Source organism: Cryptomeria japonica, chromosome 9 (genome assembly GCF_030272615.1).
Source record: "Cryptomeria japonica chromosome 9, Sugi_1.0, whole genome shotgun sequence".
NCBI classification, from domain to species: domain Eukaryota; kingdom Viridiplantae; phylum Streptophyta; class Pinopsida; order Cupressales; family Cupressaceae; genus Cryptomeria; species Cryptomeria japonica.
Genome location: NC_081413.1, coordinates 600,451,223 through 600,468,727, shown reverse-complemented (window position 1 = coordinate 600,468,727; position 17,505 = coordinate 600,451,223). Strand labels below are relative to the sequence as shown.

The window sequence follows — 17,505 nt, the reverse complement described above, 5'->3', positions numbered from 1 at the left end:
AAGAATGAAAGGTAGATTAGACTAGAGGAGAAAAAATTGCAGACTTATAGAGTTGCCCACTTGCACAGCCGCAGCGCAAACAGAATGAGCAGCCTACACTCATTTATTCAACGCGAATGTCATCCAGACACAAAGAAATATACAGATCCCAAAATATTAAAAGTTAATATTGAATTCTTCAATGTCAAAGCAACCTAAAAAATCCTAGATGACTGCTGGAAACCTAACCTTTTTGTCATTAACCATATAATCACGCAAACAAACAAATGTGTTGGAGATTTCAAAAAAAAAAGGTTTTTTTCAGTTCATTGGATTTCAAACTTTTTTGGTGAAATGCAGTGAACCCTGTGACTTAGCCTATATTTATTTTGGTATTTTCTTGAACAAGAACATATCAAAAAAATAGAAATTTTAATTTTGCTCAACTCATAGCATTAGATTTTAGTTGGTGCTAACTTTGCATTGACACTTTGGAATCTCAAACGTTAATGTTGTTCACAAAAAAGATTGATCATGTATTCTGGAATCTGGATTATGGGTAGAGACAAACTCACATTCATAATACAAGCATATGGCGTGTTTTTCCGTGCATGATGACACTCATCAAATATCATGAGTCTGACTGTCTTGAAATGGAAATGACAGTGTCGTAAATTGTCCAAAAATATTTGAGGAGTCATCACAAACACCTGTAACCAAAAACAATAGATATCTGATTAAGCTGATTCTTAAGTGGTTGTCAAAACAATATCAAAAAAGAAGATCCAAATGCACTATAATATAGTGTTACATTACATGGGTCAACAAGACATTAAAAAATTATAAAGCATATGCAGCTCATGTAGAGATTATTTGAAACTAAATTAATTTGAATGAAAATGAATTCAACTAGTTTCTTCTTGTCACGAGCTACCAAAAAATAATGTGAACAGTTGGGAGGCTAAGTAACATTAATTCAGGGCAAATCATAGCCCAAGTCCAATTAAAGAATTCCAAATTTCTACTTCTTTTTGAAGAAAAAATCTTTAACACATTTGAATTTAGATTTATTTATTTTTAAAGCAATTACATGACAGATTTGTTGGCATTTATCAAATTTGGACTTTCCTGCTGAGAAAATTTACACTAATAACTGTCAGCAGTACTATTGCTTCAAAATCTAAAAGCTGTGTTATAAAATGGCCAAAAACTCAAAGTGAGACATAGATAGCAAACACAGGGAATAAAAACATATTTCCTTGTCTTTCTTCAACCACCTAAGCTTTTTTCTTTCTTCAATTAATCCAGACACTCTCAAATTGTAGCAGAATAAATGAATAAGAAATTTAATTACTACTGTTCTACTTGATTTATCAAATAAAAGCTTTTAAGAGGGATGGATGTTCCTGAAATTTAGAATAATATGCTGGAAATGAAATAATTCAACACAATTAACTCAGAATTTTCAACATGGAAGGGAAAACTAGCTTTGGTGATGGCAATTGCACTTCTACAAAAATAACTTATAAGATTAAGCAGGTACAAAGAGTTTCTGTGGATGCAAGCTGCCCCTTGCTCCACTTCAATGTATACAAAATTGTTAAGCCTCAAATTATAACAATGAACCAGCTCAATTCTCAATTTCTTAGTGAGCGCAACATTCTAATTTTTCTCCCATGCTTAAAACTTTGTTTCCCGTCTTTGTAATTGTTGGTAGTATTGGAGCACCCCTCTTTGACACAAGAAGGGCTTTCTAAAGTTGTATGTAAAAAAGTTACCTTTTCATTTCAAATTCCAATTTACACAGTCAAAGGTCAATCCTGTAAGTGAAGGTTTTACCCTACATGTGCAGATTCATACTCCATGCAGTTTGATTCTACAAGTGTAGGTTTGTCGCCAACCATAGCTAATCTTGATCATTTTCCCCAAATTCATCTCACTGTTCGTATATTCCATCTCTCGTGATCATAATGTGTTAATATTAGGTATGATATTCACCCTATATACCCTAAGTTCCAATATAAATTAAACATTCATTGTTGGTTAATTGAATATGTGTCTCCAAATTTCATGGAGTGGGCGAAATATGACACCAATGTGACAGAATAGACATATGTAATTATTTTATTATTCTAAGACATTGATGACGGGGTTACATAGTGGACTTGTAAGAGCATCTTCCATAATTAGTGTCGGTGTAAGATGTAATTGTGTTTCATGCAAGAGTGCTGGCAAGTTTTAAATGCCAACTTCAATGATAGAAGTAAAAGATGCTTGTGGAGGAGTTACATTCTATTTTGGAGACCACTCTTTTGTTGGATCATGAGAATTCTTACCGTGGCATTTCGACACCTTATTTGAGCCCAAAGAATTGTTGTTTTGTGGTTTTCTAGACCTCCTCAAGACTATATATTAAGGGCTTGAGATGGGGCATTGTGAATCGTTTATTACAAGGTTATGCTACAAATTATTTTCCAAGATTGAAAAGTGATAATCTCCCCTTTCTACTGAAAGTGTATTGGACTTTGAGATTGCATTGTAACCATTAAGTGTTGTATGATGCATCACACACGCTTTTGGAGGTTTGCTTTTGGAGGTTAGCTTTTCCCGAGAGGCATTCTCCAAGGTATATATGTGTCACTCTTATTCTTGTGATTACTTCTACTCCTCTTCTCTCATTCTTTCCTTTTTAAGTGTTGTTTATGTGCCAAAATGTTGATGAAACTTCTATCATTTGGTTTCTTTAATACTCTCCTCATAGGATCAATGAGGACATACCTACATGTTTAGTAGTTAAGATTAGTTTTGAGTTAAATTTCTTAGGGGTTTGCAGGTATATTCCCTTACACATGGTATTAGAACCGAGGTAGTTCCATGAGTTGTATGTACTTGCATGTTGTTTTATAATGATCTGTCCTCCATTTTGATTTTTTAGCCTCACAAGCCTGTGGGAGGTTGCAGGAAGGTAATAGTTGATTATTGATCCATAGTGAAGTGGAGTTTTGTAATAGATCTAATTTAAATTTTCAAAAAATAATATGCCAAACAGTGGTAGAATAGCAAAGAGGTACAATAGAACAAACATTGGACATTAAAAGCTCAAGGTGGAAGATATTGGAGCAGGTCATGTTTTTACCTTTTCTTGAAAGGATTTTTCCAAGGTGTATATGTGTCACTCTTATTCTTGCAATTACTTCTACTCTTCTTCTCTCATTCTTTCCTTTTTAAGTGTTGTTCATACGCCAGAATGATGTTGAAATTTCTATCGATTGGTTTCTTTCATATTCTCCTCATAGGATCAATGTGGAAATACCTACATGTTTAGTAGTTGAGATTAGCCTTGAATTTATTCGCTTAGGGGTTTGTAGGTATATTCCCTTACATTTGGATTGGCCAATATCAAAGAAGACCTAAACAAATCCAAAGGAGGAGTGCCCTCCCTTGGACAGCAATGAAGCTACCCAATGGAATGTCAGGAGCTTGAATGCCCCTGACAAAAGGCACGTTATCAAGCACCATTTAGATATTATGAAATCAGATATCATCCCAATGCAATAAACCAATTGTTTTTTTCAAAGGCAGAAAAATTCTTAAAAAATATTGGAGGAAATGGGGAGGGATCTTCCAAGAGGCAATTGATGCGACAGGTGGATTAGGATTTATGTGGGACACCAATAAATTACATATGAGAGAGTTTGATGGCGGAAGGGTTGGCTGCTTTGCAAAGCTTGCTTCCACAATTCAGGACTTCCTTCTTGACATTTAACATCTATGGACCTGTTAAGATAGAGGATAAAAAACAACTTTAGCAAACACTTTCAGACAAAATCCAAACTTTTGACAATTCTAAGCACATCCATGAAGGTGACTTCAATCTGATATTGGATAATTTAAAAAAAGTGGAGACTTGAACAGGATAACTAATGTTATTACAAAGTTTTGGGATTTTGTAGAGAAGAATGCACTCTATGACTGCTCACCTAAGAACGGTAGATTCATATAGACGAACAGAAGAGAAGGTTTTAAATCAATTGTCGAGAGACTTGATCGATTCCTACTGTCAAACACCTAGTTGCAATAGAATTTAGCACCTAAATCGATTATCCTCCATATTGTTGCTTCAGATCACTTCCCTAATTCACTAACATTTGCTAAAATAATGAGCCCTGCAAAAGGCTATTTCAAGCTTGAAAGCATGTGGTTTCAAGACCTAGAGCTATTAAAACTTTTAAAGAACTAGTGGAAGGAAGCCACTAAATGAACACACAGAATCCTAGCAAAGGCTGAACAAGGCATTTCATGAGGAATTTAAACTCCTAACGAATGATAAACGAGATTGTTGCTGAAATTTATAACACCAAACAAAGGAAGCATGAGAATGTGTGACCTTACAATAGTAGGATCAAGGATTTGTTGGGTAAGATGGAGAACCAGCCAACCGATGGGTTGAAGAGAAGGTGGTTGGTTCATTGAGGGACCAGTTCCCTCCGTGAGGAAGAAAATGAAGGTAGCATTGATGCATGTTTTGTGACACTCTAGTTCAAGGACATATGGGACAAAATACCATGACATGCAATGGTGGCCAACGGTGCACATAGATGCTTGTGAATGGGTAATCGGATACAATACCTGCTAGCGAGCAGGCAAACCACCAAAGAGAGACTATATGCCATTATTCCCCTTGTAGCCCCAAGAACTCTTCAAGAGGTGGGGCTTGGATTTCATTGGGTCATTGAGCATCAACCATGTAATGTCCCCACTTTGAAATAAAATTCAATAATAAATGATAATAATAAAATTAAAATATTTAAAATTAAACTAAAATATAAAATAAACTAATTAAATATAATTAAATATGATTAATTAAAAATTAATTAAGTTAATGAAAAGTCAAAAGAAATGAAAGGAAAGGTTGTGACTCCCTCAACAATGAGATATAAAAGGGAGAAGAGAACCTCATCTGAGAGGGGGAATAATTTGGAAATGAGAAGTGCAGATCTGATTTAAATGATAAGTGCAGATCTGATTATGAGAGATTGTGTCCCTTTCAAAGGGCAGAAATAATGAAGAGTTGCACTCTATCAAAGGGAATGGTGAAAGGGTGTGTCTCTTGCCAAAGGGCATACATGATGAAGAGGTGTGACCTCTCCCTCACATTGAGAGATATAAAGGAAAGGAATCAAAAGCATCTAGTAAGAGCACCATGGATCAGATCAGATCAGAATTGTTATTAAGTTACAGGCAGTAACATCCTTGTTCTTGGTGGTATGCATGGGGATGTGTTTAATAAGTATCCTTAATATTAAATATATGAAGCCCAATAATGTTCTTATGCAGAATTAATAGTAATACTAATATGGACTGCAATATGTATGATAGTCATACTTAATTTCATATACGTATTCATAATACATAAGAAATATATATACTTATAGCCTAAATCATGTTATTACTTTCCGTATTTAAGAAGATGGGATTGAGATGTTCCAAAGAGGGGCAGTCTAAATCCAAGCAATAGGTTAAGTCCCAAGATAGGGTGGCGATCAGCGACCAATAAGCCTTGAGGGTATAGACCCAAGATAGGTGAGGGCTTGGATCTATAAACTTTGAGGGAACCTATTGTAGTTGGTCTCTAAGCGCTTTGGTAACATATGTAAACCCTTCTCTCTTAAAACTGAAGTAGTAGCAGGGTTTGATATCTATATTAAGAACTATGAATAATGAAATTAATCAGCTAATGAGGAAAATAGACAAGCATTTGTTAATAACTTATTGAAGAAAATCTATCAATTTTAGTATATTTAAATAGATCAGGTAGGGGACATTACAAACCAGAAGCATAGATGTCGATACATCATGGTAGCCATTGAATACCTCATGAAGTGGGAAGAGGCGAGAGCACTATCGGACAATAGAACCATCAATACAGACAAGTTTATGTATAAGTAGATAGTGACAAGGTACGAAATTCCAATACAAATCACAAGTGACAAAGGTATGCACTTTGTCAACCATGTCATCCAACTAATGACGATAGAATTCAGGATTTTACATAATCTGTCCAGTCTGTACTACCCGAGAGCCAATGGCTAAGCAGAATCAACAAACACAGTGATGGTCTCAGTCATATACAAGTCATGTGGTGTTGAGGACAAGGATTGGGAAGAGAAACTCTCAATTGAATAATGGGCTTACCATATAACTTTCAAGGTGACATCAAACCATACGCCATTTTAGTTGATGTACAAGCAGGAAGTTGTGGTTCTTGCAGAGTACATGGTTCCACGTCTAAGAATTGTGGTGGAAAACTGACTCAATGACACTAAGAGCTTGAAGGAACAACTCTCTACCCTCAGCAAGTTGGATAGGCGGAGGATAATGGCAAAATGGGCCACCAAGACTATGCAATGCTGGCGGAAGTTCTAGCATGATTAACACCTCTGAAAAATGAACTTTCAACCAGGACTGTTGGTTTTAAAATATAACGATCGTAATGAGATTAAGCCCAGGAAGTTTAAAGTTTGTTGGTTGGGACCGTATAAAATAAGAGGTTGGTGAGAACAAAGCAACAAATTGACAACCTTGAACAACAAGCCCATCTGAGACCCCGTGAACAGATCTAAGCTCAAAACTTATCAGGAAAGAAGAGGATCCACCTTGGCAATCAACATGTTAGGATACACAACCCGAGGAGGATGAACAATCAGAAGGAGGCATTGGAGGAAGATCTTGTCATAACAAAACGAACATCCACCAAAAGAAAACCAAGCTGAGGTAGGAGATAACAAACTGGTAGAGGAGAGATTGGCAAGAAAGCATGTAGAAGGCATTATTGTGTCGCATATCCATAAGCATCTCACAAATGCCTTCTTCGAAACTCCAACATTATGGAGATGTATGGTTGGATAGTAGAGATGGATAGCACCTTATGAAGGTGTGCATCAAGGGTACATGGCATACGACATTGATGAGGAGACCGAGAAGAAGAGGAAGGAGGACCAAGCCACAAAAGATGTCGAACTAGAAACAGATGCAAAAGAAGAGATTGACCTTGAGGAATATGGGAAAGGGATTGGAGCATGCCTAAAAGCGGACAACTGGATACAATGAAGATATAATTAGACATTGCATTGAGAATGGAAAAGAACCCCTGCCACTACCAACATCAAACTCACTTTGACAAGTGATCCCAAATCCAATAGGGCCACCAAAGATCTATGGTGAGGAAGCGACATGGTATCAACAATACGAAGGGCAATATGTTGACGAACACTATAAAGATATCGGGCCTGCCCCTCCACTTGATAAAAAATTTGATTTGCAATATATTTGTACTTGTTGCGAAAATGAATGTTATAAGCAATTGTCCTATACTTGTTGGTGGTGGTACGCCTCTGAAGTTAAAGTCAAACCACTAGATGGGTATAGAGGGATGACGAGAAAGATAGGTAATGAAGACAATAAACAAAAAAAAATGCAAAAAATAATGGAAGGAAAAAGTTGAACCTTGGAAAATTAAAAATTAAAAAAAAAAAAAGGAAAAAATTATTGTGGAGCAATAAGGGTGGGGAAACATCAAGTCAAAAGGAAAGGTATGGGCAAAAAATGGAAAAAGCAAATTTTTATTAAAGCATTAAAGTTAGAAAATATTATATTAAAAAAAATATTATGAGGACAAAAGTGCAAGATATTATTAAAGTGCCAGTATAAAAAAATAATGAAGTAATAAAATTGAGAAAAATTATATAGTGATGGAGGAATAGAAAGGACTATCGAAACGACAATGGAAACTATTGTGGAATGGGAAGGAAATATAAAATGAAGATTAAAATTTAAAAGTGTGGAAAAATAAAAAAGCAAACAAGTGGGGAACACTACAAGGAAATTATTTTTTGTGGGTCTAGTAAAGTACTTGATTGAAATGCTGACCACAAACAGAAGGGCTACGTATAAATCAACTCAGCAATTTCATTTTCCCTCACCAAGAGCACAAGTACCAACATTTGACAAGGGAAAGGGTTACAAGCTAGACACGAAGAGGTAGATTAGCAACAAGACCATGAGGTAACGAGGTGACCAAAATCCTCAGTATGGCACTACCAAACCATACGTAGACAAAGGTACCAGACTGTATGTCAAAAAGAACATTGCCAGTTTGTCCATGGGAAAAGGTATCAGGTCCTATGGTGGAAGGAGTGTGCACGGAAAGGGACCATCGTGGTTGTACGGTGAGGAACCCATCAAGTTGTACGAGAAGACTGACATGTCATACTGTTAGTTAACAGATTTGTCTTTTCAAGATAATACATAAATTGACTCAATTTTACCAAAATATGGAGAGACAAACTACTAATAAGTAGTCAGGTAACCTATTATTTAGTAACCCTCTAAATTTTGAAAAGGTAAAACTACCTTTATATGATATGATTTAAATTTGAAGGTATGCTTTTAACCAGAAAGAAAAAAGGCAAATTGACACCTGTGGATAGCCATAACACAAATTAACTTGGGATTTTAGTATGAAGAGAACAAAGAAAGGGACACACAGACCATCCACTTAGAATTCACCAGTGATAACTAGGAGAATAAACAACGATTCCTTTAAAGTAACATGGACAAATCAAGACTCACAAATCAAGTAATGAAGATATTCATAATCTGATTATAACAGAGAAAAACATCAAAGAGTAATTGTAAAAACACACAGAAAAATGACAATTTAAAGGAAATAGAAATGGGCACAAAGATTCAAAGACATCTCCTTTATTTCTTTAATTAAAACAAAGCTCACAAACTTAGCCTTTCTGTACAAAAGATTATGTTTTAAAGGGAATCATATTGTTGTTCCCCTTTCCTAAACCAAATACCCTCCTTTTGATCGATTCTCACTCTCACATCACAGTGTGATGGGGATAAAAAATCAGGACCCTTCTGATTTCCTTTCATTATATATTTAAGGACTTTTTTCCCCTAATGAGCCTTTTCAGTTTCTATAATTGATCCTTTGTAGCTGGGAGTTTTAAAAAGTTTTAATAAAATAAATTACTAAGGACTCCCGCAAGTATTTAACTCATTAATGAGTAGAACTATGTGACTATGAAATTTACAACAAAATAATATACATTCCAATTTGAAATCGGCATGCGAAAGGTTGTAGGGATGTTTTGAGGAATAATTTGTTCTTGAAGAAAGTCAATAGAAGAATCTAGAACAGCTTGTTGTACACGGATGAACTCTACACACTTATTTGTAACCTTTATCCAGAGAATGTTCCATTCCTAGAATTTCACCTCAAGCCTCTTCTTTCCATCTTTATCTTGTCAAAATGGAAAATTTTTTGCTCAAGGAAGTCCATCCACATCTGACTTTCATGAATGCTAACCGATATGATTGCAACAACTTGACATGAATAAACTGCATTATTTTGCATATAAATATACAACTCATTTCCGAAGCATGCCACTGAAATTAATTTGTGAATTTAATATAGGGCTACAACCCAAATCTTCATTTTCTACAAGAGTGTGTTCTGCTGAAAGTACATAAGGCTTTGTTAAGTCAGGGGAGCGTTCACATGCAATAACATAGTCTTTCAAGATCTGCGGTGTTTTTAGAGAGGCTACTTGCCTTCCCAAACTACAAGAAACTTATCCTCAAAGTCAAAAATTAAGTATTTACTATTTATTGTTACATGAATCCACAAGATGAGCAAGATGCCTTATATTTTTAACTATGACCCCATTGAACTTCAAAACGAGTTGATTGCTCATGTTTTCATATCCACTATTAACTTCACTAGCCAAAATCTATGATTAAATGACTATTTGCTCCCCCTCAAATTGTGGCAAAGAATATTGGGCCTTAGCTAATAATCTAAACTATCAAATCCCCAAATTTTATATAATATTTGATTCGAATTCTGGAAACTTTACTTTTAACTATTATAGTAAATGGTTAGTAAATTTCTATGAGTATGAACATATGTTTGGTAACAACAAGATAAGATGTCGATTTATATTCTATTATGATCTAGATGAGGGCAATTCCCATCAGGAGGAGGGGCGGCAGGAGTTGACGATGGACTTCCTGCAGGACACCGTTGGGTTTGGGGAGGAGACGAGAGAGATGCAGCAGCAGATGAGGGCCACTACAGAGAGCCAGCCAGGGATCATGGAGATGTTTCTGGCGGAGATGGGAGCCAATACGTAGAGAATGGCAGCGGAGGTCGAGGCTAGTGCACGAAGATTGGCAGCCTCTATTCAGGAGCAGGCTCTCAGGCAGCCGGCGATTGAGGGTCTCCTCACCTTTGCCACAAGAGGGTGTGTTGAGGATTTTGGGAGATGTTTTGAGGCCAGGGGTTGGCCTACCGTGGAGACTCCAGAGATGTTGGCGGATTGGAGGTGTGAGGAGATAGCTGGGCCTAGTGGAGTACACTTGTTGCTACAGCGAGTAGAGCAAGCCTTCCAGGACAGGTACTACCAGCTCAGGCTTACCCAACATAGTGCATCTGCAGCAGAGACAGAGCGGGTGGCGGCCATCACATCTCGAGAGGAGCTAGTCACTCGCATGCACACGATGGAGATGGAGTTGGCACAGTAGAGGGCCCGAGCGATCAATCTGGAGGAGGAGTTGGCTCGCGCCAAGGCAGAATTGACCCAGGAGACAGTGGGACGAGCACAGGAGGTGGCAGAATGGACAGCCCTTGAGGCCCGTCTCACATCTACCCTCGAGGAGTTGGACAGAAAGCAGAAGGAGCTCTTGGAAGAGGTTTTTATTGTGAAGAAATCCAAGGAGAGGTAGTTGGTAGTTGAGCGAGATCTGCGGCATAGGACACAACAGGTCCACCAACTGAGGGAACAGTTGGCAGCAGCACTGTCGGCCCCTTCTTCATCAAGGATGCCATCTGTACCCCCTCAACTTTGATTTTTCTTGTTTTGTCTTGGTGTCATTCCCCATTTTGTTGTACGTCACCAGGAGACGATCTTCCTTTTTGTGGGGGATGATGTTGTCAGGTAATTATGTCATATCGTAATTAGAATGCTAAGTGTGTTAGGGGTCGGTGGTTACCTGACAATTGCCGGCAGTTGGCACCGGGCAACCTGTACCGACACCTATATATATGTACATGGGTCTCTATTTCAGTGTGTGGATATTGCTTAAGAGAACTATGTTTTGAATGTATTGGCATTTTGGAATCAATGAATACAAACATATGAGTTCTTCTCACTTGCATCTTTGTGTAAAGTTACATTTCCTATATCTCTGTACTGTTATGCACTGAATGCACACACACCCCTCGGGGGCAAAACAATGGCATAGTTTAGAAATGATAATTGAATAAAATATTTGTTATTGCAAGATGAATTTTTCTTGTCTAACCCTAATGATAAATATGGTGTAATCATGTGTTTGAATTGACCACGTGTTAACCTGGAGAATAGGACGTCGAGTCAGCATCTTCGAAAGATTAGGGAGAGGATCATCCGAGAGAGGAATATAGATGAGCGGGAAATTGTGTCAATGCCATATTGAGTCCTTTTGAGCACTAAACTGATATGGGATCGAGTAAGTACTTTTGTCGTTAGACCTTGATTTGTTTTAAGTCAACATAGAACCCAAATACCGATTTAGTGTCAAGTCAGTATGTGTAGACTTAAGATCGTCATTGTTAGATTGTTCATTTTGTTGTCAAGTCATATCTACTTTAAGAGTGAATATTTCTATATACATGCGTAAACTAAGTGTAAACTATTATGTGTATATGTATTTATGGATGTGACTTTTCAACGTGAACAAATATTCATAAACTTGATATATTCACGCATTCATGAGAATACGTAAAAGAAAGCATGTATATATATATATATATATAATCAAGGGCAAGTATTTACAATATTATAATTATTTTATTGATAATAATTTATTCATTATGTGGTGCAGGAGCACCTAGGAGCTTAGGTGTGGTCAACATGGCCAAATTTGAATTTTGTGTGCTTTTTATGTTATTTCATGTAAATAAGGCCATTTAAGGCCATTATGATGTATTTGGACCTAATTGGGCAAGTTTGAGGTCCACTGGGCAAAAAAAGTAAAAGTTGTAAAAAGTTGTCATTGTTGTCATGACAATTTTTCTTGTCATGTGGCAACTTTTTCAAAAGTTGGTTAAAGGTTGTTATGGGTGGTTGTAGGATGGTAGAACAGCATCATAGGATGGCAAAAACTATATATATATAGTTCCAACTTGAATGAAGGGTTGGATGTATGAAGAAGACAACAAATTTTGAATAAAAACCTTGAAATTCCTGCAATTCTCACGTTCTGGTTGGAGACTTAGTCAAAAAGCCCCATTAAACAAAAAAAAGAAACTGATCCAAAAAGGGATTTCATTTAATAATTTTTTTAATTAACTATAGTATAAATATATTTAAATATATAAATGTGTACATATTAATAACCATTTAACATAATGATGCAGAGGCAAGGTTAGACTCAAATAACAATCTCAACTTATAGGGCTTCTACAACACAACATTCAAAACAACTCATTTGGGGCATATCTACTAGTCTCCACCATGAGCCACTAAAAGACTTAGAACTTTACTCATGAAATTTGGACTGAGGATAAGGCTTGACAAGGACTTGTGCTATGTCTTATGAAACCATGTGATATTCTCCTTTGTTGGCTTACAATACCAATCTCCAAACCCTTTAGGACTGCACTGTTTTAGTTTGACAAATAAGGGGGTTTCAACCCTTGAACGATATGACAACATTATAGATGACTTTCTCTCACCGAATGCAGGTCTAGGAGCTTTTCTAACTCACCACCAAACACCTTAGGGATTTTTCCAAGTGACTCCAAACAAGAAGAAACATGGTGCTCACGGGTTTACTAAGACTGCCAATTTTTTCAACACAACGTGGTGGGGGTGGGGAGGGGAGGGGCCTAAGCAACCCCCACTTAGTGGTGGTGTGTGATAGGCAAGGCCCACACCCCCCATGTAAGTGGTGGGGAGCTTTTAAGCGCCAACCACTTTTAAAGTGGTAAATAAATGCATTCCATCAAACCGACTTGTTTTTAGGAAAAAAAATCTCATGGGTATAATATAAACCTGCACACTCCCTATTTAATAGGGTGAAAATAGATCAGTAACCTTCAAATTATGAATATTTGGTTAAGTTGATTAACAAACCAATATATGGAGTGGGGGGTTAGTTATTATTTGTGTTAATGTTGTTTTGATATGATAACCAATTTTCGGTTGATGGATAATAATCTGAATTAAGTCACCCTCTTTCTTGGAGGGAAAGGATGATTTCAAATGGAGGAATTTTCTCACAAGGAAGGCTATAAATAGATTAGCCGTGGGCTTTTTAAGGGACTTTTGGGGGAAATTTTTATCATTGTGCTTTTGTTTAAGAAATGTTTTGTTCTTAAGAAGTCTTGGAAGGGAGAAGCTTATCTTCTCACCTTTAGAATAATAGTTAGGAAAGAATTTCTTCGCATGAAAATTTTTATCATTGTGCTTTTGTTTAAGAATTATTTTGTTCTCAAGAAGTCTTGAAAGGGAGAAGTTTATCTTCTCACCTTTAAAAGAATAGTTAGGAAAAAATTTCTTCGTGTGTGAATTGTGGATTAAGGCGAGGATAGGCTTGGAGGAGGAGAATTAGAGGGAGGACTCGGAACCTAACAATCTTCTACCCTCAACGCTCTCTAAAAGCTTTCAAGCACATTTTAAGTTTTTGTTTGATAGTTTGTAATTCATGTCATTGCAATGTCCTTTTTGGAAATGTGAATGTAGAAGTGTCTTTTTTATGTAAAGCTCAAGATATGAAAGACATAATATATTCTTAAGATGAAGAAATGGGAAATGGGGAATTTACTGTATAATGTTGTGAATCTCTTATTATATTCTTTATGTATTTTCGTTCTTGAAGTGAGACTGCAATACATATATATATATTAATTTTGTTATGAGATATTATCTTATGACTTTATGAATGATCACAGTAATGGCAAAGGATTGTCCATAGATGAGACTAGGTACTCAAGAAGGTCCAATGGGTCGTAGGGTAACCAATCAGGGAATGTTATTCATCTTAATGGGCTCTATATTATTAGCAAGACAGTGAAAATATTTTAACAAACTTATGACTAAGGGTGGTATCTCTAAACTTCCAAGTTGTAGTTGCAAAGAGGAAAAGTCCATAGTTGTAAAGTGTTCGTGTAAATAAATTCTTTTATGATTTTGATCTTGATATAATTATTTACAAAATCCTAGGAAGTGACAGTAGTCTCCAAGTCAAGTAACAAGTGGGTGAACAGAGACTTTTTTTTATGAAACTTTGGCCAAAGTGTCATATTAGTCACTGCATACGACAAGTCAGTTCACAAGTGTAGCCAGAACATAGATCATCCAAATTGGTCATACTTAATTAGAAGAAAGTCCATAGTAGTATGGTTGGATTGAGATATGTGGCACATGACACCAATACTCAAATGGCACCACATAGGTCCCCTTGTCTATAACGGTCGTGAAGGGTAGGGCCACTTCTAGTAGGAAGGTGTGCGAGAGACAGTTGGTCTGTGGTTGGAGGTGTAGCACCCGAATGATGCTCTCCCTCCTGCAGTTAACTAGCTGAGGCTTGCAAGACAGATACAGAACTCTCCGAGAGGTATAAGTGGTAAATCTCATATATGTCATGTTTTGTTTTATGAAACTCCATGCAATGTGAAACAAAGAAAAGATTTCCTTCATCATGTTATTCTGACAAGTATTGTTAAAGTAATTTTTATTTGAAAACATTTTTATGTCACGAAAAAAAAAAGTATGCTTTTACTGTTGTTATGATATTTTATCTTGAGTAAAAGTAAAAATATTTATTTTTCCTAAAAATTAGGTTTTGGGGTCGTTACATAAACCCCATATACTACTCACATTCAACGTCAATTAACGGTTCAAAAAGAGGCGTAAACACTAATCCTAAAAGAGGCGTAAACACTAATCCTACAACAATGAGATGTGAAAGTTGTGCTTCTTCGATGTGATATGGCACAAGATGTACAAGAGGCTTCAAAGTTGTAACAACATTCATTTTCTTTCCTTCACAAATAATATGAATCTCTGCAATGTCACCTGTATAGATTTCACTGATGAGATATCCAAATGCAATACACTCTGAGAATCGAAAAGATACAGTTCCTTCATTTGCCACAGCTACACCATAAAAGCTTAGAATAACATATCCAGCTTTCAAGACTTCATTTGCAGGTGATATTGATTCAACTACCCGTATAAATACACCCTCATTTGAAGTTAGCTTTAAACATTCTCTAAGTACTGGATTCTCTAATTTCTGTAGTACACCCAAACGAGGAAACCCTGTGTTCTTACCATTTTTATCAGTCATTTAAAAAAATGTGAAACAACAGTTGTGGGAATCACATAGCCGATATTCTCAGCATCATCTGACCTGCACACCCGAAATGCACTCTCCATTTTCATTAAAAGCAGGACCACCTCTGTTCCCAGGATTTGTTGTAGCATCAATTTGGATACCCAAAAGACCCGCAGCTACATGTGCATATGATGTCACCTCAATGCGTGAAATTACAGCCTTAGTAACTGAAATAAAATCTCCTTCCCTTCAAAAAGTATGATGGCTGTCATTTGTAAAATTCCACATTATGTTATCACAGTGTGATCAATATTATATTGATATGATTACTTGGTATTGTTAGGTTATTTACATCTAGAGCTTATTTGTGCTTGGTTTCTTATTGGATATGTTATTGCTATTGTTTCTAAGTGATCCCTTCTTCTAAATCGTGGATGTCCAATAGTTTTAGGCATCTTCTCCTACAAATGCACCCCTTCCCCTTCTATAGTTGCAGGACAGCAGTTCATTATTAACATCTCTCGTGTTTTTATAACTTCAAATTTCAGAATGGTAGTCTTAAGGATATATGGAATATCCAAGGCAACAGAAACTCATAAATGCTATAACCCCTCGAACAAAAAGAGAAAGGAGGATAAACTGAGCAATGAAATGCATTTGTGTAATTTGATAAGAATTCAAAATATTTGAACACTGCCAATTTTTCTTTCTTTTTCTTTTAGTTAGTTAAAAATAAGCAAAATGACACTTAATATACCTCATGAGTTTCAAGTTCCTTTTTCCATTTTCTGGAATCCCAGAAATCAACCCCCATGTCTCCCCAATATTGACCAACCTTAAGATCAGTGTGCATCTTTAGGACTTCAGCTTGCTGCATCAATTTTAAGACTCATTTTGAATCAGGAATATATATATTTATTATATTTGTTCTAACCAATTTCAAATGCGCATTAAAAATAATCAGTTACCTGTCGAACTAAAATAACAGTTGGAACCATGAATACTGCAATGTTGTTTTGTGGTTTCCTAATTAAGTGCGCATATGACCTGATGAGCATAACCGCTATTAAAGTTTTTCCAGCACCCGTATCAAGGTATGCAATTGTGTTTTCATCAATCGCCTTTCTTAGGACCTCAAGCTGGTATCTGTTACACAGTACATCAGGTATTGTTTGAGAAATAAACAGAAACACTTTGTAGCCTTAAACAAGATAGATACAATAGTATAACCCAAAAATGTGAAAATCAAGCAATTCAATATATGCATGAGCTACACTTATTAATGAAGTCCATGCTGCATTAAGAAATGGTTTAAATTTATAGCTAAATCTTATGGTATGCCTCTATTACAAGGAAAAGGCATAGAATGCTAGCAGATATATAAATACGGGTTCTACTAGATTTATGCTTTTGATTGAATAGCTCTGTTCATGGTGTTTTCCTTCCAACCTGCAAACATGATTAGCTTTTAAAATTGAGGGCATACTGTGATTGTTGCTTGAGTTCTAGACACATAATAGATAATGTTAAATTTAATTATCCAGAAAGACAGTCATCTGGAAAATTTTGAAGAAGGGGCAAGCCTTTTAACAATCCTGAAAATTAGACCCTTGATGGAAATTTCAAACTTTTATTTCTATGCACTTAAATAAGCAATTCCCCTTACAGAGAGCCTCCTGTAAGATTTTTCACATTCTTCTGTTTGAAAAGTCAATATATTCAGTCAAACTGGAAAATAGCTACTTGGGCAGGTGCAAAGAACTAAGGAAGATATCACAGCCAAGAAGATGGACAAATTTTTCTTCTTCCCTTCTCTTTTGAAAGACAATAGTTCATTTTGACCTAGAGATTTACCACTTTCCTTTCTGACCAGAGGCCAATTATTTATAAATTAACATAACATATGCTTTGAGCCCTATGCTGTTAAAGTGTGATCCTAAATAATTATCATGTGAATAAGCTAAAGATAAATTATCTGTTCAACACCTCGATCATCTTTCCCTTAAACAATGTCATGTCCCTTAAGCTGAGATCAAACAAATAAACCATTAAAGAACACCAAGCTACTTCAGCAACCATCTGTAGATACAACCTGAATCACATTAACAAGTGCTTTAGACTTAGGAT

At 36.2% G+C, this 17,505-nt stretch overlaps 1 protein-coding gene and 1 pseudogene across 2 annotated transcripts in view; both read right to left on the bottom strand.

Moving 5' to 3' along the window:
• The window catches only part of LOC131074510 (endoribonuclease Dicer homolog 2), a 305,149-nt gene that overhangs the window by 249,212 nt on the left and 38,432 nt on the right, over positions 1-17,505 (bottom strand). For both annotated transcript variants that reach the window (XM_058011146.2, XM_058011144.2), the window contains exons 2-4: positions 16,347-16,524; positions 16,136-16,249; positions 555-689 (exon numbers count right to left, since the gene is read on the bottom strand). In XM_058011146.2, coding sequence (XP_057867129.2) covers positions 555-689; positions 16,136-16,249; positions 16,347-16,524 — 427 coding nt within the window. The remainder of the gene's footprint in view (positions 1-554; positions 690-16,135; positions 16,250-16,346; positions 16,525-17,505) is intronic.
• On the bottom strand, positions 9,423-15,887 carry LOC131074484 (protease Do-like 2, chloroplastic; annotated as a pseudogene).